Here is a 21223-nt window from a genome sequence, read left to right as displayed (position 1 = left end):
AAGTCACTGAAAGTGTTGGGCTTGCAGTTGGGATTGGAGTAGGTAGAACTTTGATACCAGGAGATTTATAAGAAAGCTATTGAATTATCTGTGTGGTGTTAAGTTTCTGATGAAAGTAGAAGTGGAAAAATGAGGAGTTTTGCAGGCAAAATGGCAGAGACTGGTGATTGGCTGTATAGTAACAAGAGAAGTCAGAGGTGGATCTTAATTTCCAACCTTAACAGGGGTGAAATGATTGTGGAAGGACAAAGGCTTGTATGAATGATAAGTTTGGGTTGACTAGACATGTTGAATTTAAGGTGGGGTGACAGAGTGTTCTTCAGATACATTGCAGGAGCATACCTGAAGTTTAGGGAAGAGTTCTGAAATTTGCGTAGGTAACCTCAGCAGCTGCCTGCTTCTTGTTCTGAGGGACCCATGAATAAAGAAACATCCAGTACTTTGACTGCATTGGAAACCACAGGCATTAGGAGAAGGAAGAGGCATGGGTGGAATAGACAGAAGGAACTGGAAGAAAAATAGGGAGTCCAAAGAGTTGTGAAACCAGGAAACTGTGGGAAGAAACACCATAGTAGGTCTAGAGAGGGAAGTTTGAGATTCAGAGTGAAGGAGTGAAGGTCACATGACCAAATGAATGCATTGACAAGTCTGCAAAAGCAGCAGAATGGAGGCCCAGGTTAGAGGAATGCACACTCTAGGGCTCATGCCAGCTACCACTGTCCCAGGAGGCAAGTAAGTTCCTGTGTCAGGGTAGAAAGGTGAGAGAATCAACAAACAGCAGTGGAGTTTAAGAATCTGGAGAAGTTTTGGAAGAACTGTTGTAGATAGTATTTAAGAGAGTTGAGAGAGGATTCAAGTTCTAAATAGTGGATGAAAAGCCTGGGGTGAGCAGAGGTAATCACTGCCTTTTAGTGTCACTCTGGCATGGTGGACCTGGGGATAGCAAACAGACTCAGAGGTGGGACCCTAAAATTAGGTTGCCTGGGCTTAAATCCAGGCCCAGCACTTGCATTTGCAAAGCTACAATTAGCTTTTGCTTCTTCCTTATCAGAAAGAACAGAGATAATAATATCAGTCTCAGAATTGCTACAGAGATAAAATTATTCTTCCATATTTCATCTAATTTGAGGTGGTGCTAATTGTGAGACATTATTTCCTGTACCACTGAGAGGAAAAACTGTCAGTAAACACAAAAACTGAGAATAAAAACTGTCAGTACCACAAATTGTTAATTTTCATGGCTTCAGTGATGTTAAAATATTAGAGGTGCATCTAACAGTCAGTGAAATGCAGAATATGTGAAAGATTTAGCATAGGTCTTGGCACATAATAAACATTCATATATGTTAACTATTTATAAAAACCACTGTTTTTTAGAGTCCAGAATTAAAATGTTAATGAGGGCAATATTGAGGCCATCTAGATAAGGTAGCCTAATGGATTAAATAAATTGCAAGGAGTTATGAAGTGGGTGTCCTGGTAATGAAATTGTGAGATATCAAGTTTGGGAATTTGTAGATAGAGCATTTTCCTGATAGTTCTACATAAAGGACTTAAAAAAGTATAGTAATTGAGCCAGGGGAAGAATCCCTTTAATGATTTAAAGAAGTTATTTAAAAATAATGGTTTTCAAATTCAGGTAACCCCTGCAGGGATCCCTTGTGGCATGAGCATGAGCACAAAGTAGAATGCTCTGATTTCAAGGAAGTCCTGAACTGTCAGACCAGAGTGAAGTTCTTTTTCTTCCTTCAGAGTGAAAACAGGAGAAGCGATTGAAAAAGGCTGGAAGAGAGACACCAAGAAGCAGTGTAAAATAGGTTGGGAATATTAAGGGGCTATAAAGTAATTTGGGTGTTTATTTTAAAGTTTGATAGTAGTATAAGTGACAAAGACTCCCTACATAAGTGACTGCTTATGTAATGGCCAGTCGACATGGGAATGCGTGTGTACCCTGAGAGCTCTGCATGGTAAGCAGACTAGAAGGACCTGGGGGTGGGCACGACCTTGCTAATGTAGGTGAGGTGGAACGTGGGCATCTTCAGATGTTCAGGATGTTAACTCAGACGTCTTCCTGAAAGGATGAGTGTTGTCAGTGTCATTTGGGGGACAGGGAGAATGGGATCTTGGTGCCTTCTTCAGTGGACTTGCTCCAGGACAAAGATTCTTTTGATAGTACAAGATAAAGGGACTCTGGGAATAAGCTGGCCATACAGCTACAGAACAGAAGACTGTGGCACCGAATGGGTTCCTTTCACTTTGTGAAGCTGCTACTCTACAGAATTTTGCTTTGATGGTTTGGGTTTAGTCACTTTTTATGTCTATTTTTATTTGGTAAGACCTGAGCATGACACAAACTGCTGTTCCCCCTGTGCATACCATGCCTGTTGGGGGCTAAATTCATCCATGGACAGATTTTCTTTTATCATCTGTTTATACATTTGAGCATTTGGTTTATAAATGATGAGATCGAGGGTTGGAATAGAATGCTTTTTTTTTTTTATTAAATTATAGAGTGAAAAACACTTCAGTTGTTGTGGTTTAGTGAACTTGTTTTGCTCTATTGAAAAAAGAATTAAAATTGGCATTTTAAAATGTTTCTTGAAACTTAAACATGATTTTCAGATGTCACTTTTGCTTGTATTTTGCTTTTGGTGCAGCCGGATATTCAGCTTGTTTTTCATAGTTTCTGATATTTTCCAAAAAAACAAAATAAATTTGCTCCTTAAAGAAAAAAAAATAATGTTTTTTTTAAATAATCAAAATAACTATTTTAAATTTTTATTGATTTTCTTACTGCATCCATTAGTGTTAATTTTTTCTTCATTACAGCAATACATGCTTAGTGAAGAAAAATTCTGGCATGAATTCTTACCCTAGTGGGAGATGGAAAGGGAGAAACTGATTTCCATTATTTTGGGGGCATTATTAGTAGCCAACTACAGAGTACTTCTCTATCGCATTCCCTCTGGCCGCAGAGAGAGACACGACAAACGTCTGAAGCTTTGGAAGTTTATTATGCAAAGTCCCTCTCCTACACTTCTCTTACTCCCAGCGTCCACGCACTCCCAGCTTCTCTTCTCTCAGCTTCTTCTCTCAGCTTCTTCTCTCAGCTTCTGTGCACTCCCAGCTTCTTCCACCCTCAGCTTCTTCCGCCCCCAGCTTCTTCCGCCCCCAGCTTCTTCCGCCCTCAGCTTCTTCCGCCTTCAGCTTCTTCCACCCTCAGCTTCCGCCCTCAGCTTCTTCCGCTCTCAGCTTCTTCCACTCTCAGCTTCTTCCGCCCTCCCAGCTTCAGCTTCTGCCCCTTACTCCCCCACCCACCAAGCTTATATACACTTCAACCAATCAGGGGAGAGTACACGAGGTAAACGGCGGACAGCTGCAGGCATAGAATAGGTACACGAGGGGGGGCATGCTCTAATCACATCATTAACTAGCCAATCATTGGAATTCGCTGGTTGTTTACTGTATAGCTGGCCGCTTTTGGCTCAGCGTCAGGTGCCATCTTGACCGTGCCCAAGGCTGGGGGTCCTGGAAACCCCAACAGATCCCCCTTCTTTATTATTAAACTAAGGCTCGGGACCGTGTCTGTCTTAGGTTGAGTGGTCAGCATATGTCCTTACCCGTCATCAGAGCCTGCAGAGCATGCTGCAGCTCCTGTCTTAGGTTGGTACACAGCCACCTCCTTCATTACCCGTCTTTGACTACCGGTCCAGCATCAAGAGCCATACTAATGGGGGGCTGTCGGCCTTTAGGGTGGTCATGGCCTGATGAAAGATAATTTGATCTCTCTATTGGCTAGCTCGTAGATGCATGCCAAAACGAATGAAGAGAAGGAGGCCAAGGCAGAGGAGTACCACCATAGCTCCTAAGCCTGCCCGCTGTTTGACAAATCTATAAACAGAAGGAAAATCATATAGCCATATTAAATACAGAAACAATATACATCCCAGTAGTGTTACAATACGGGCAACACAAAACAGCTCTCAGGGAATAAACGCATCCCAGTCCCAAAAGTTCTTGCAAGGTATCCACCTGTTCCCATAGCAAGTCCACTCTCTGATAGAGTCTCTATGGTCTGCAAGGCTGCAGCTGCACTTTCGGCCAAATGATCGTTGTTATGGTTGTGTCAATGCTGCTACTGCAAGGACTGTGATGGCAGTGATCACGGCTGTTGCAATGTCAAAGCCTCTCCTGTTTCTTGATAATAGCACTGGCAATTCTATATCTGCAACAGAAACTAGGACTGGTAGGAAGATAGAAATATGCATCAAATTGCACGGGTGGCAAAAGAACCATTCCAGCATTGTGAGAGATAGTGAACAGTTAAGAGGTGTTATTAGAAATGTTAGTTGGTAGAAACATAAAAGGGAGGAAATACACAAGCTGACGTGGGAGGAAAAGCAATATTACAGCTAGGGTCAGCAGAACGAGTTGCTCTACTCTGGGTCTGATTTGTAGTATGATTCCAACGGCAAAGTGCAGAAATTCCTCCTGTTAAAGCAAAGAAAGGCTAAAGATATCCTTGTCACCAAAAACAGCACGACCTGAAAAATCATCAGTAGAATTGACAGGCTTGTTGAGGAATTGGTGAAAAACAAGAAAAGAAAGGATAAAAAATGTGTTAGTTAGAAGTAAAAAATATGGCTCGGCTAACAATGGCCCATAGGTTCCGGGTTTGCCTTTCCGTCTGAGTTTTTGTTATTGGAGGAAGGCTCAGACTCGCCATTGCGAGGAGGAGCAGCATCACTTGCATGCTGCTTTCCCTCAACAGTAACCAATTTGCACTCGTTAGCCCAACGTGTTTCCCTTCTGCGCCTTGGGCAAAGTCCTGGGGCATAAGGTGTAACAGATTTTACTATAGTTATCTCTTATCTTTTGTTGGGGCATTATCTCCTTGCTGCTGATTTTGTGCATCTATTGAAGCGTATTGGCCTTCTCCTATTAACATCTCAACATTTCTATCGGGAAACCTTGCCACTATGTTTCTGCAAGCAGTTTCAACAGCTATTTCTTGCTACTGAGCTCTCCAATTAGACATTGTCTTCATAGCTGTCTCCAATAGTCTTAACTGCCTCTTTAAAGTTTTTCTAATGGTTGATGGTATCTCCATTTGCTCCTCAAATATGGGCAGGTTCTACAAATTTTGAAGCTCTTTCTATTAGGCTTAGGTTTCTCCTACCTTTTCCCCTTGTTCTTAAGTTTTCACTACCATTTGGTTATTCCTTTTGGGGGTTCTTTGTGTTAGACTTAGTTCCCTTTTTTCCCTTGTTCTTAGATTTTTTGAGCAATTATTTTCTAGGTCACCACCACTCAATTTTTCCTCTTTATTCTCTTTAAGCGTTCTTTTCTGTTACTATTAGATCCTGTTCATGAAGATCCCCCTTGTGGCACACTGAGCAGCTTTTCTTACTTTAGCTGTTTTTTCCTTTTAATGGCATCCCATGGTTTTTTAATAGCTCCCTGAGGGGTTGCTGCATTCTGAATAATGGCGTCTCATGGTTTTTTAATAGCTCCCTGAGGGGTTGCTGCGTTCTGAATTTAGACGTTTCAGACCCCATTGTTACTAATTTGAATAGCTTTAGTTATGGCAGTTACAATAACAAACAGTGGCCTAGCTGCCAGGAGCAACGAGATTACTGAAAGGAAAACTATCTATCAAGTGTGCCTTAGAACCCTAATTGGACCGCTTCAAGCGTGTTTCTACTTTCACTTTAATTGGATCACGTTCCATGCGTCAGGACCGCTGATGGCGTATCCCGATACCTTTTAACCCGCGTTCCACGCGTCAGGACCGCTGATGGCGTATCCCGATACCCTTTAACCCACGTTCCACGCGTCAGGACCACTGATGGCATATCCCGATACCTTTTAACCCGCGTTCCACGTGTCAGGACCGCTGATGGCGTATCCCGATACCCTTCAACTTTTTTATAACCGGTTTAACTTATATAAAAAAAAATTTTTTTTAGATATCTTACCTTGTTTTCTTTATAAGGTTTTCATCTTCCCGGGTCTAGGCACCAGTTATCGCGTTCCCTCTGGCCGCAGAGAGAGACACGACAAACATCTGAAGCTTTGGAAGTTTATTATGCACAGTCCCTCTCCTACACTTCTCTTACTCCCAGCGTCCGCGCACTCCCAGCTTCTCTTCTCTCAGCTTCTCTCAGCTTCTTCTCTCAGCTTCTTCTCTCAGCTTCTTCTCTCAGCTTCTGCGCACTCCCAGCTTCTTCCGCCCTCAGCTTCTTCCGCCCCATCTTCTTCCGCCCCCAGCTTCTTCTGCCCCCAGCTTCTTCCGCCCCCAGCTTCTTCCGCCCTCAGCTTCTTCCACCCTCAGCTTCTTCCGCCTTCAGCTTCTTCCGCCCTCAGCTTCTTCCGCCCTCAGCTTCTTCCGCTCTCAGCTTCTTCCGCCTTCAGCTTCTTCCGCCCTCAGCTTCTTCCGCCCTCAGCTTCTTCCGCCTTCAGCTTCTTCCACTCTCAGCTTCTTCCGCTCTCAGCTTCTTCCGCCCTCCCAGCTTCAGCTTCTGCCCCTTACTCCCCCACCCACCAATCTTATATACACTTCAACCAATCAGGGGAGAGTAAACAAGGTAAACGGCGGACAGCTGCAGGCATAGAATAGGTACACAAGGGGGGGCATGCTCTAATCACATCGTTAACTAGCCAATCATTGGAATTTGCTGGTTGTTTACTGTATAGCTGGCCGCTTTTGGCTCAGCGTCAGGCGCCATCTTGACCGTGCCCAAGGCTGGGGGTCCTGGAAACCCCGACACTTCTCCCTGTGCTCCAAGGGCAGAAACCGTAAAGGAAAATTTTTATAGATTTGACAGCTTTGATATGACCAATCACACAAACATGGCCTGAAATATATCAGATTGAAACTAGTTATTTTTCTTTGTAAGAAACTTTAAAAAATAATAGTAAATACTACTGTAATAGAAAAATATAGTAAAGTGATATGAACAAGTAATTCAAGAATAAATAAAATACAAACTAATAAACATAAAATGTTCTGCTGTGTTCTGCATAAGACTACTCACTGGCATGGGAATGATATCTTCTCTTTTATTTTGTTTTTCTGTATGGACCAGAAAGTGTCAATCTGGGAACACTAGACTTAACTCACTGAAGAAAAGAGGAATCCTAAGAGACTCTGGAATTACAAGGAGGGACAGGATGTATCTATATCTATACATATCTAACCATGTGTCTGTATCCATATGTATGTATACACACACACACACACACACACACACACACACACCCATTGTGTATGTAGTTGTGTGTATGTTTGCATATTGGACTTACATAACTTCTGTAAAGCAGGCCTTTTCCATCCCGTTCCTGTGATATTACCCTGCTTCCCTCATGACATGATTTTGGGCTTGGACCATCCTTATTAGAATGTGAGGTATTTCTAACCCTTTCTGGACTGTCAGTTATATGCATATTTATCAATCAACTCTCAAGAATAATGAGCCTTAAAGACACCAGTCCTCACAAGAGCATTTTGAAACAGGCCTATTTCCCATCTACCTATATTGCAGTATGAGATTTTATAGTGGCATTTACTGATTCATGTGAGGCAGTGATGTCTTAGAATATGGTTTTTATTATTGAGATGGACTGGTTTATGAGGTATTAAAGAGAAAAATTCCCCTATGTAGTAAAATCTCTTATAAAGTAAGTTAGGAATCAGCATTTGATTTTCCAGATTTTTTCCTTATGGGTAACAGTGGTCATGGGTATAAAAGTCTTTTCATGTGATGCCCATAAGGAAGATGTCTGCTGGTGACTAGTAGGGTCCTTATTTACTGAGTCATATTGTCTTCAGCATTAAGTGGGCTCTTAGCTCACTACTAGACAGAATCAGAATTTTTATTTATCTTCAGCCTCACCACATCACCTTTCTTTTAATTACCTGCAAATATTTCAATGTTGTGGGGGGTGGTGGATGGGGAGCTTCAAAAATTTCACCTACAGGTTCATCATTGGCTGGCCACCCAACCATAAGTGTGTTCTGAATGATAAGTGACTGGGAGTGCAGGCCCTGAACTGGTGTGCACTGGTCCAACCTGTCATTCAAACTCTCTATGCTAAGATGGAGAGGGAGGGTACATGCTAGGCTCTTAGTTTTATTATAGACAGTAGCTATGTGTGAAAGGGAGTAACAGTGCAGTGAATATTGCTGTAGGAATTGTACATTTAATCCTTTTAAAACTCAGGACATTTGATGGTATATAGCTCACCATGTCCTCGGTTATAACTTACTGTTTTGCTTTTTGCCCATTACTGGCTTTGCAGTCTGGCATAATTATTAACAACCTCTTTATTTCCCCTGTATTCAAGTTTATGTACTCAGGACATTAGTTAGTTGAAGCATGAAGTAACATTTGATTGATTTTATTTTATTTTTCTGTTAACTGAACAGAATCAATTATCATTTAAATGATTGGCACAAAAATGGTATAGCATTTATTTGCATTTAAATAGTGGAAATTAGTCAAATGGTGTGGCCCAGATATTGCTGTGTTCTAGGAAATATTTAAAAAGAGCACATCTTGAGTGTGGAGTTTTGCTTTTGAAGCTAGCAATAAACAATTCAGCAAATACTTCACATGATAGTACCATGCATCCATCATGGGGCCATGGTTGTAGAGGAGAAGACAGCACAATCCTAATCTACTTTAAAGAAGCAATTTAACTGGTAAGAAGAGATGACAGCAATATCAAAAAGTTAAATGACAAGCCTTTTTTGTGATGTTACTTGGTTTTAGATTGAAGGTATTTCACTTCTAGGTGGGATAGGGCTCCCAATCAAGGGATTGAGAAAGAAGTTTGATGCAATTGGTAGAACTTTCTCTTCCTGCCTACTTTTCTTACTTAGTTCATTCTCAGCAAGTTTTTGAGTGTCTGTATGTTTATACTTGTATTCATAGCATATTATGTGTACAGCTTGATAAAGTGGAGATATAGAGGGTAAATGTAGGATTTTGTAACTCTGAGGAACACTACAAACCTGCTTGTCTAGTCTGACTTCTGTTGGAATACCTCGATTCTAGCTATTGCACTAAATCTGGACCGAGTCCCCTGAGGGTATGGGCAGAGTCTTCTGATCCCGGTGTTGGTACCATGTGAAGCACAGTGCTGCCCACATCTGCATGTCAGAGCCTCATGAACAGTCCCCCACCCCAAGGGGACCCTCTGCCAGGGTTATATTGGGAAGCTTTTAAAAAGTCCCCCTGGGACTAAACTACAGTAGTTGCTCACGGCTTGCATGTTTCCATTTTGATGTTTTTGAAAACATGCCCAGAAATATGCTGTGGTGCCTGTGAGTGCTATGGGTATGAGCCATTCAGGTCTTCTTCTCACAGGAGCACTTGAGATACAGAGGAGTCTGTCCTAGGTGCTCAGGCATGCTGTTTAAGAGCCAGGCTGACTTTTGCTCCCTCTTTCCTTTGAGAAGAGAGAAAAGCTCTGTGTCTTTGACATGTTCCCCTTTTCCCTGGAAGGAGCCAGCACTTCTTTGATTCTGAGTATAGAAGTGCAGTTACACAAAACTGCTGAGGTTACAGAGAGAGGAGATGGAGAGTGTGGAATAGAGTTGTGCTTGTCCAGCAGATCCAAGGAAAGGTTCTGACTGTCATACTGGGGGAGAGTGGGTAGGAGGAGGGGCCTCACTGTTGGCATCTGGTAGGAAGGGGCCTGTGAGGCTAACTGGTCTCCTCATGATTCTGAAACCAACAGAGCTGGGGTGGAGGATGGAGAAGGGGTCGGGAGGCAGGTCCATAGGTGACTGTGTGGTTGCTGTAGGTTACATGTTCATTATCTCTCCCTGCGCTCCTTACCCCTCAACCCCAGTCCTCCCGAGTTCCAGGAACACTGCAACTTACAGCACTACACAAGGCATCACAGTTGATACTGCAGTGTTTTAATTTATTGAAATGGGATATTTGATAAGTATTACCTGAAGGAAAAAATGAGTCACTAATTTTTTTGTATTATTTTGTTTGTTTTCCATAGAGGACCTTATACATAATCCGTGATAATGTAAAGAAATTTAATTCCTTAAAAAGAGTTTAATTTCAACATTCCACAGATTCATCATAAGGAAAGGATATTAAGAGTTCAACACAGGCATGAGCTGTTGATGTGAAGCCGAGGTCCAATTTCCTCTAGTTGAATTATAACTTGTTTATTCTAAGCTCTTTAGATGAAAATGAACTTAATTTTGTCATTTCTTCCCTGGTAACATTCTTGATTTTTGCATGTTCTAGGAAAGTGGGAAGGTATCATGGAGGAAAATGACAAAACAAAAACAAAAAGACAAAAATGATTTGGGACACAAAGGAATAGAGGGATGAAAACAAAACTAGAAGTAAATCTTTGCTTGTGGGTCCTTCAGCTTTATCATCAGAAAAGGAGGTGGTTGTTAGGAAGGAGCGGTGGTGAGAGGGCCTAGGCTCAATCCTTAGCATATCTGACTGTGACTTTTGTCATCTCTAAAGTAGTTCTCACAGGAACCTCATCAGGATGGAGAGAGGTGGCACAGGTCAAGTGCCTGCATGGTGGTGATGTTGGGGAAGATGTGGGAATTTTCATTCTTTTTGAAGACTTGAGCTGTGTTCAAGATTGATGGGGACCAGCACTTGCCCTGGTGATGTTTCCCATAAATTGATTGGCAAAACACTCTTTCCTTTCAAAATTAGTGGCAAGAGTGACAGAAGTGTCTTCTCAAGCCAGAATTTTTCAGATACTCTCTAAAAAGGTGTTTCTTGCTGATACTGTAAATTCCAAGAGGATGATAGAGTGAATCACATGTTAAAGCTTTCATAATGTGAGAAAACTCTGAGGGTTAGCTTTCATCCACTTACATATTTAACACAAGTTTTGAATCTCTAACAGGCAGTTCTGTCAAATTTACTATCATCATATTCTGTCTACATAATAGCTTTATTATCATTCTAAGACAAATAGAAGTAGATAAAAGATTTCTTGGTTAAATCATGCATTCCAAGCAGCAATTGATTTTTGCTGAGGCTTCTTGGGAATATCGGTTCCATTTTTCATATCCCATAGTGTGACTGGTTGATAGGTAATTGAACTCATTTAGATTTCCATTGCAAGTTGAGCAACATGAAACTGGAGATGCATGGGATGCAATGGTAACAAAATAAATGGCCCAGGCTGTTGGCAATCATGCCTGAACATGTGTTCCTCCATAGATGAGCAGCCCAGTCATACTGCTGTGATCTTACCACAGGGCACCCTATTAGATGCTTCCCCATGCATCTCATGCACACATTATTTTGGTGAGCATGGTGGTGGTGGGAACTGTATCATTCTACTCTTCATTCTATACATCTTTATGTTGGTAGTAAATATTTAGATAATATTTTCAGTTATAGTTGCTGTCCTGGATGTCGAAGCCATACAAGAGGAGAACTTGGATTCTCAGGCCTTTGCAGAGCAGTGCATTGCTGTTTCAGTTCTGATTGGTAAGTCTGCCCATGTAGGGAAGTTATGGGATAGGAGTGGACTGAACTTGACATTGAAGGCACCAAAGGCCTAGATTTATGGTACAGGTCCACCTGTTTCTGTGGACAGTGCTTATCTATATCTGAAGGGTTAGTTCTCTAAAAGCAGGGGAGAACTTACTTCTTTTAGCTCTTAGCTTGAGGGAGCTCTTACTACTCAGGAAGAGGGCTGCTTTGGAGGTGGTCAAGTGAACAATTTTTAGTTCACTCCAATTTTTGTCAGGTTGGAAACCGGGTGTAACTGATTGTCATATAGGGTGATGTCTGGCTGATCTTAATGTCTCCTCCCCCCAGTGATTATATAAATGTTGATTTCTAAAAATTTTATTTTTCCAAGTGCTGATTTGTCTACTAGAAAAGAATCATGATCAAATTACTCTTGGAAATATTTGAATAAAACAGAATGTTTTTTCTTAGAAATTTATGCGTTAAGAATTTCAATGGACATTTGAATTTTAACAGAAAGGGGACCTAAATGGGGGAAACTTTCTTTTTTCTCTTTTGTTAAATGAAGTTTTTGATCATGTAGCTGAACTGCTTAATGAAAGAATACACTACCATCCATTATCCCATGCACCCAGAATTGGGTCACGTGTTCCACTGTTGAGTACAGGATGCAGTCCTGTGAGTATCCCCATTCTAGCATATTCTTCTGTTAGTGTGTAGTTTCTGTGAGTGTCAGGAATTTTAGGATGTCTCTGGAAGAAACCTTGGGAATCATAATCTCTTTTGATGATTCTGCTTTTGTTTGAATTACACAGCTGACTTCAATACCTAAGTGAAATCAAGCAGTAATGGACGTTACATTACAGGTCCCTTGTTATGTTCCCTTTTGAACCTTTTTGATGTTTTAAGTATCTTAGGAGGCAGGAATTAACTTCATCAATTCTAGAACCCTGTCTAAAATTGGATGCTAGGCTAGATTATATATACCTTTACACAGTGCTAATTAATATCACCACTGATCACTTTATGTGACTTACCTCCTACCTCTGAGGTATTTTACATCTCTATGGCATCTAGCAAGCATACGATAGAATGGTTTTATGTTGTAAAAACACTGAACTACTAAATTCAATAGTTGGCTCATTAGCACTGTGAAGCCACCTTGTTCATCTGCTATAGGAGCTGAGGTCTTGCTTTTTATAGGTAGTTGTAAGATAATTATATCTGTTTAAGAAGGTAGCTCCCTGGCATAAGCCTGGGCATATGTGTTCAATTGGTTTATTGAGTTAGTATGAAGTTATCTTTTTTTCTTGAATAACTTATCCAGGTGTTAAACAGTTTCAAAGCAAATTAATCGATAACATGTGTTTTTGTTTCTTAATTTTTTTTATCTTTATGTCATGATATATACCATTACTTAAGTCAGAGTAGTGAACCAAAGAACAAGAGAGGGGAAAGGTGAGCCCCTTGCTTCAGTGACTGTAGGCCACTTATCTATGGTCAGTTGCCTTTTTTAGAAAGGTAGGAGTCTGGTTTTTGTTCCCTAGTCATATTTTGGATCCATGTTTTATCTTATTGAATAATCGTGTCCTCAGTGTTTAATGGACGCATTCATACTGTGTAGTTGCCTGGTTTCCATACCAGTGCAAGAATCGGAAAAAAGCCTCTCGCTGAAGCTGATAGAGTGTTGGCCATTTTTTGCCTTCCTCTCCCCTCATCTTTATCTTAAAGCTTCAGTCATCCCCTGGCATCTGTGAGTGGTTGGATTCAGGATCCCCAAGGATACCAAAATATGCATGCCTGAGTCCTACATAAAATGGCCTAGAATTTTCATGTATCCCATGTTCCTCATTCCCTATGCTTTAAATCATCTCTGTAATACCTCATTCAATGTAAGTGCTGTGCAAATAATTGTATTGTTTAGGAAGCATATATATGTTGAACACATGTACAGAATTTTCTTTCTTTTCTATCTACTGCTGGTTGAATCCACAAGTACAGATCCCATGGGCATTGAGGACTAACTGTACCTTCAGACACAAGATAGAATAATTGTCCTTTAGAACTTCCTGTGGGAAGCTGGGATCTGTAAGGTGTGGAGTGACTGTGTGGACACACAGAGTTGGATAATTATATGCTTCTTTATTTGATGAAGTCATGGTGGAGAGAATGCCATGGCTAATTATGTGCTCTTTAAATATGAAGCTGGTTTCACAGCTCTTAGAAGTATTTAAAAATTCCTTGATTTTTTTTTCTTTTTAACAATAAGGAATATCATATCTAAGAAGGAGCAATATAAGGACATCTTCTAGGTATTATAAGGACATCTTCTAGCAGATCTAATAGAAATCCTACTCTTGGGTGAGACTCCATGGGAAAGGCTTCTGAATTAGAACCCAGCCTTAAACTACATCATTATTACTTCCAGAATTGGAGCACAGGGGAAGTCAACCTGATTTCTGAGTGTTATGGGGTGCAACTTAAGAACAGACCGATCACCACAGAGAAGTCCAAATTTGAGAGTCTTTTTTAAGTTGGCCAGCTGACTGTCTCACAGAATGCCCCAAAAAATGGCTATTGTGAGAGCAGCCCTGACCACAGGGTTGTAGGGGTTCTTATACCAAAATCACGTTATTCATAAGTGTCTGCTGCTATGATTCAAAATTACACATTAACATCATGAGATGATCGACAGAGGGGGAAGTGGGTCAAAATGACCCTTACCTAGGTACAAATTAAGAATGGTTACTAACATCCACACAATCACTGTTCACATGGTACATTGTTTAGGAACTATAGGAATCAAAAGAGAGCAATTCTTCACTACATAGGAGTTGCCATTGTATATTATTAAACATGTCACACTAAGTAACTGATGATGGGCACAGAGGCAGGGTGTTCCCATGGGAGAAACTTATTTCCTACATAACGTGGAGTCTCAGAACAATATGGAGTCTGTTTAGTCATTTCCCTTAGAGTATGGCCTATAACATTCTCATGGAGTCAGATCTGTCAGCCCATCACATTCCCCACTGGTTTTTTGTATATAATCAAATCATTGATTCATTAGTAGTGTAAGAGAAAAAACATGATTAATATTTTTTCAGTCTTATTTTTAGACAGTGGTTGGGATCTCTGAGGGCTGTCCATTTTTCAGATGTGATGAGTCCATGTTGTGAGTAAGTTTCCTTCCATTTTAGTCAGGTGTTAGTCCTTTCTGGAACAATTTGATGTAGACATAATCTACTGACTGAAATGGGTTTTGGAAATCAGTGGTCTCTTGGGGCTGGTTCTCTCATAAGTTGAACCTGTTAGAGAGACTTAACAACAGGTTAGAAGAGGAGCAGGTTCTTGATAAGGGTGGAAGAAGGGCTCTGAAAGCATTAACATTTTAGTCTCTCAGAGTTCATTTGCTTCCAACTTTCTGGACTCAAACTGGCCCTTATTTTTGTGATATAACCCAATTTATGTATCTATATTGACTCTCTTTTAAAATTTTTATTTATTATTCCTCTAATTTTAGAAACTTTTTACTGCTGTAAGGAAAAAGTGTGATGACCGATCGAGCTGAGAGGGGACTATGTGGGGTGGGGCAAGCAGTAAAAAGTTCCTTTTTAGAAACTGGATCTTTCTGGGGGTAAAAGTCTTGTTCTATGAAAGAAACAAAAAAACCATGAGTACAAAATAAATAGCATCTGGAACATGTCAATGAATATCATGAAGCTGATAGAAATTAATAATCTCTTACCAGGAGGTGGAAGAGCTGAGACATTGTTTACATAAAAAGGCCTAACAAAGTCTAACAAGACTGGCGAGGATAAGGCCTTCATTATAAATCTTAACACTGTTGGAGTTATCAGGAATGTAAACAACATTTAGTTAAGTTACTTACTGTCATCTGATTTTTGTAAAATATCCTTCTATTGGCATGATCTCTTTGTTTAGTAGAGACCCCTTTATTTTTGTTACTTAGGGTTAGAGAATCATAGTAGCAAACATGATTAAGTCTACCTATATCAGAGATTAAGATGATCTGCAGGCATTAAACTGACTAAAAACTTATAAGTCTGGCAGTTTCTCTTGATAGTTATCAGGCATTTTTGTCTAAGAATCTTTTTGTTACCTCCAATTTTATTTATTTTGGGGGCTAACACAAGTGTACATCTTAAGTTACATAAAAACAACTATTGTTTTGTTTTTAAAATGTCCAGGAATGACTCTGTTTTGGTTTTAACTGTTTTGCTAGGTGTTTAAGACCAAGCTTGTCAAATTGACCTTGTTCCTATCTGCTGTTAAGAGTCAGCTGAGTTCCCACAGGGGTCACTCTTGGGGATCCTGAGAGCAGCTTCTTAGCTCCTTTAGTGTCATTCATTAGATAGGGTCTCCTTGATGAGGTGGCTTCCTTTGGAAGCATTAGGGATGTCTCCCTTTCCCAAGGACCCTCCTTTGCAGCAGGTACACTGATTGGCTTCTCATCCTCTAGTGGTCACATTAGTCTACCTGATCAGAAGGTTGTTTGGCCTAGAATTGTAAAGCTCCTTAGAGAAGTTCTCTTGTTCCCTGGGTTTAGGCTGACTCTGAGGGCAAGAGCCAAATATTGATTTTCTTGACCCCTTTATTTTAATATTAATCTTTAGGTTTTGATCTTAAACCTAAGCAAGTCAGTTTCACCAGTCATACAGTAAGAGTACTGGGTTTTAACTTTAATGTCTATGACTTTATAGTTATTTACTAACTTTTATTAAACTGGGGTCTATATTATCTATCCTATAGGTGATGGCTTATTATCACAAATTAATTTAGCTTGTTCTTGAAGCAGTACCTCTGTAAAACATTAATCAGTCAAAATTTACAGAGTTTACAAGGAAAATACCAAATGGAACTCAAAGAAACCTGAGAGAGCTTTTAGCTTTTCTTTTGTGTAATAAAGTGGCAAATGTTTTCCTGTTTCATGATATTAACTTTAAAACAGATCAGACTCTTATTATCTTTTAGAAATACATTTACATTTTTATTGCAGTGCAGAAGGTAACATAAGGTTCAGGTCCAGTTACAGAACACTAAATGATATAAATAAATCCCCAATAAAATTACTTATTCTGATAAGTTTAAAATTACCATTACAACTTTAGATGGAGAACACCAGCTTGATAAAATGTTATTTTAAACCTTTTAAAGACTTGTATACCTGGAAGACATGAACACAATTAATATATGAATAAGAATAATAGAATCATAATTACATTGATCTTTTTATATTAACCATGTTTAACTTTTAAAGAAAATTTAGACTTTGTAATGTAGTACAACACTCTAACAGTTGCTGTTTAACCAGAGTTGTAAAAAACCCCAATTTTTAAGACTAGTTGCTCTAGAGAATAAAACATAACAGATATAATTTTAAGAGTAAATTAATGTTTTTAGAATTATTGGCCATTTTAGCATATAGACTGAAATTTGGTTTATATCAGTACATTAATATTTGACCTTAGGAAAAACCTTGAAGAGTTTTAACTGTTGTGTTACTTACATATACACATAAACCTTTTAAAATTTACTCTTAATTAACATTTTTAATCACTTAGACACTCTTGTTGTTTACTTAGATGTATTACAGCCTTATTTTATTATGTAGACATTTTATCTAGAAACATTTTTATTAAATATATTTTTATATCTAAAACCTAATGTTTTAATCTGTTGACCCCCTTTTTTAAAATTTACATCCTGAAACAACCCTTATACATTTAGATAAATTACTCCATTTTAATCAGATGAAATACTTTGTTACTTATAGAACTCTATTTAAATATAGTTGAAACTTTTGGACCCATTATATAGAATAATACCTGTTCAGACTTTTAGTAATCATGTTTTTGGTGATAACATAAAGTAAACGTAAACCCTTTTTTTGTTTACCAATTTATGAAAAACACCAAACATGTTTTAAGTATGTCACCTTGTGGAATTTAGCAAGTTAAGAGTACAGTTAGCATTTTAACTTTTTAAAACAATCAGATATCTCTAACAAACACATCCATGATGAATCCACTATATGTTAAATCTAATTTAGTTATCTTCTTAAAAACCAAGATACCAGAAAATTGTATTGAGCCATATCAGTCATTTCTTTCCTGTTGAAGAAGAACCTAGAAACAATGGATACTAGACATTTTATAAAATTAACAATTTATTCATTTTTTGACCAACTGGAAACAAAACTATGTTAGTATCTTGAAAGCCATACTTTTGTTTACCCAATTTAAAAACCTTTAAAATCATGTGAATCAAAAATATTTTTGATTTTTGATTTTTTAAATTTTAATATTTTTTAAAATTTTAATTTGAGCTCACCTGTCAATTTTGGTACCAAATATATGTAGACATGACAATACACTGGTATACTTATACATAAAATAAAGAGAAGGACAAAGACCTTATAGCTTATTTTTTAAAACCCATTAGATTGAGAGTTAACCTTTGTAAACTGGCCTCTGAATGAAACAGAGCATTAACAAAACTTTATATTTGAATAAAATAGGTCTGATTAAAAATTAACTTAGGTGCACTAGATCAAAATTATGAATTCAAAAACAATAGAATTTTAAAAGTTTTTTTTTTTTTTTTTGGCCTCCATCCTGAGATGAAAAAGAATTAAGAGAATATAGACAAGGTTATGCACTATCCCTTCCTAAGGAGATTCCCAAAGAGGCAACAAGGGAGCTGCTTCCATTGGCCCCCTTGGGAGAGCCCCCTCAGGTTGGGGTCTTGTTCTAAACCTGTTTTTCTGGTCTCTTGGGTAGCAGCAATCAAAATTTTAGCCTGGCATTTTGGTGGATCAACTGCAAAAGTTGGAAGTTCCTATTGGAACTTTACATGAATGTAAACTTTAATGAAGTTTACATTAAAATGTAAAGTTCATTACAGCGAACATGGGTTAAAAACTTTTTTAACCATTATATTTTACCCAAATTTGAATAAAACATTTGATCAGGATGTTCAGGCTGCCCGAAGACAACTTGGTGGTCTTGAGGGGGCCATCTGACCTCAAAAGTTGGTCATTCTCTCTCACAGAATTTAGAGAGAGAAAAGACATCACAGCGGGTTCCATAGTCATTGGTTCTCTTCTGGAATTCCTGGAAATTAGTTAACACGCTCTGGAGGGGAGTACATGACTGACATGAGGGAGACTGACCCATGCTTACACTTAAAGGCAACAAAAAAACAGAAAAGGACAAACAAGCACAGAACAGATGAAACACCAAAGACACAGACAAGTGACCACCCCAGATTCCAGACAAGAGGAACTGAGCAATGTCTTGTCAGTCCCGGACTCAGGAAGTAATGCTATGTCCAGCCTTCCACAGAGTCCCCAGATGCAAATCCACCAGAAACAGACTTACCAGTCCCCCAGGGGTGCAGAAACAGGTAACTCTCAGAGAATTTTGTTCAGTCCTGGGGCGGGGCTACACAGACCATGCAGCCTGGGGTTGAGGAACATCTCTCAGAGGCCTTCCCCTAGAAGCAATGTTGTGGCCTATCCCCTCTGCAGGAGTTCCAGGTCAGTGGTGAGCGATGGTTACCCACCAGGCAGTGAGGATCTCACTGGGGCCTCCAAATGTTATAGGGTGCAACTTAAGATCAGATTGATCACCACTGAGAAGTCCAAATTTGAGACTTTTTTAAGCTGGCCAGCTGACTGTCTCACACAATGCCCAAAAAAATGGCTATTGGGAGAACAGCCCTGACCACAGGGTTGTAGGGGTTCTTATACCAAAAATCATATTAATCATAAGTGTCCATTGCTATGATTCAAAATTACACATTAACATCATGAGATGATCGACAGAGGGGGAAGTGGGTCAAAATGACCCTTACCTAGGTACAAATTAAGAATGGTTACTAACATCCACACAATCACTGTTCACATGGTACATTGTTTAGGAACTTTAGGAATCAAAAGAGCAATTCTTCACTACATAGGAGTTACCATTGTATATTATTAAATATGTCACACTAAGTAACTGATGATGGGCACAGAGGCAGGGTGTTCTCATGGGAGAAACTTATTTCCTACATAACGTGGAGTCTCAGAGCAAAATGGAGTTTGTTTAGTCATTTCCATTACAGTCTGGCCTATAACATTCTCATGGAGCCAGATCTGTCAGCCCATCACACTGAGTAGATTGTATATGTGGCTTTAGCTCATGAATTGCTTTGTGTGTGTTTTATAATTAGTGAATGTTGGCATAGAAGGACTTAAAATGGGAATTATAATTTTTCACTAAATACTTGGAAAAGTTTAGAAAAATAGAGAGAATTGATCTTCCAGACTCAGCAACTGTTATTTTAGTATATTTACATAATTGTTCATGTCATATATTCCATTTATATTTTGTTTGTGGTTTTTTCCAAGTTATTTATTTTAATTTTTTGGTATTGGGGATTGAACTCCATAGGTTCTTTACCACTGAGCTATACACCTAGTCCTTTTATTTTTGTTTATTTTGAGATGGAGGAGAAGGTCTCACTTGATTGTGAGACTGACTTCAAATTTGTGATTCTTCTACCTCAGCCTCCTGTGTTGTGGAGATTACAAGTGTGCACTCCCAAGCTTGGCTACAAAGGACTTTTTGTTGTTTGTTTGTGTATGGTGCTAGGGATGGAGGCCAGGGTCTCATACATGCCAGGCAAGCACTTTACCACTGAGCTACACACCAAACCCTTTTCAAAATTATTATGTAGTTCTTGTGAACATAATTTTAAGGGCTCCATAGTATCCCATTGAGTGGATTCACATAGTTGACAGCTATTTTCTGATTGTTAGAATTTCTCTTTTCTTCTGTTGTAAATAATTCTCTCATGAAAATCATTGTGTGAAACATTCTTCCCTTTTCACTGTATAATAGTTTTTTAGAGTAAATTTATTCTGGAACAAAGTTTCTTATATTTTTCAGGGCTGTGGGGGTGGGGAGCTGGTGCTTCTTTTCTGGACGGGTGCTTTCTTTTCCATCCATGTGAAGTGTTTGTATTTGAACAAGAGGTAAGAAAATCTCTGCTGACTCATGTATTTATTTGACACTTTGGACTGATATGGCCACTTCACTATTGACATAAACTAAGGCAGAATGTATAAAAAGGGACAGAAAATATTGGCTATCCTGCCAAGGCCATAGTATCATGGACTCATTTGAGTCCCTTATGCAAGGTAGGTTACATGTTTGATTTGTTTATAGAACATGCTTAAATCAAGTAGGTAAAAGTAAGTCATCAGTTTATATTTTGTTTTATCTATGCACATTTATATACAGGTTTTTATGCAAGTTTATGATCTTTTCACCTTAAATTTTGCAGATGGCATTCAGCTATTTACTGTCCAGCTGGCACCTCCAGTTTTGTGAGGTGAAGATTTTAATTTTTTTTTATTTTCCTCCTTGTATGGAGAAGTCTCCACCTATTGAAGAATTACCTTGCATGTCTTCCTGAAACATAGATTGAATCACACTGGTACACTGATTTAAGACCTCAATTTGTCCACAGGAGAGTTGCATCACAGACTCTTTCTGATCATGTCCCTTTCCTTCATATTATTTGTATCATCTTCACCGAGATTAAGCCTGTCATTGTTATCACCTGTTTGCTGGAAGGTAGTGGGTTAGAAAGGTTGTTTAAAACCCCAGGTTCTAGAGTCAGGCAAAATAATTCAGATATTGGCTCTGCCACTTACAACTCTGTAGGTAACT

At 39.1% G+C, this 21223-nt stretch overlaps 1 protein-coding gene across 1 annotated transcript in view; it reads left to right on the top strand.

Moving 5' to 3' along the window:
• Positions 1-1932: 1932 nt before the first annotated feature.
• The window catches only part of LOC124973157 (mothers against decapentaplegic homolog 1-like), a 63243-nt gene continuing 43952 nt past the window's right edge, over positions 1933-21223 (top strand). Inside the window, exon 1 of the mRNA XM_047537271.1 lies at positions 1933-1967. Coding sequence (XP_047393227.1) covers positions 1933-1967 — 35 coding nt within the window. The remainder of the gene's footprint in view (positions 1968-21223) is intronic.

Source organism: Sciurus carolinensis, assembly GCF_902686445.1.
Source record: "Sciurus carolinensis chromosome 14 unlocalized genomic scaffold, mSciCar1.2 SUPER_6_x, whole genome shotgun sequence".
In the NCBI taxonomy this organism is placed as follows: domain Eukaryota; kingdom Metazoa; phylum Chordata; class Mammalia; order Rodentia; family Sciuridae; genus Sciurus; species Sciurus carolinensis.
This window is presented reverse-complemented; position numbering and strand designations above follow the sequence as displayed.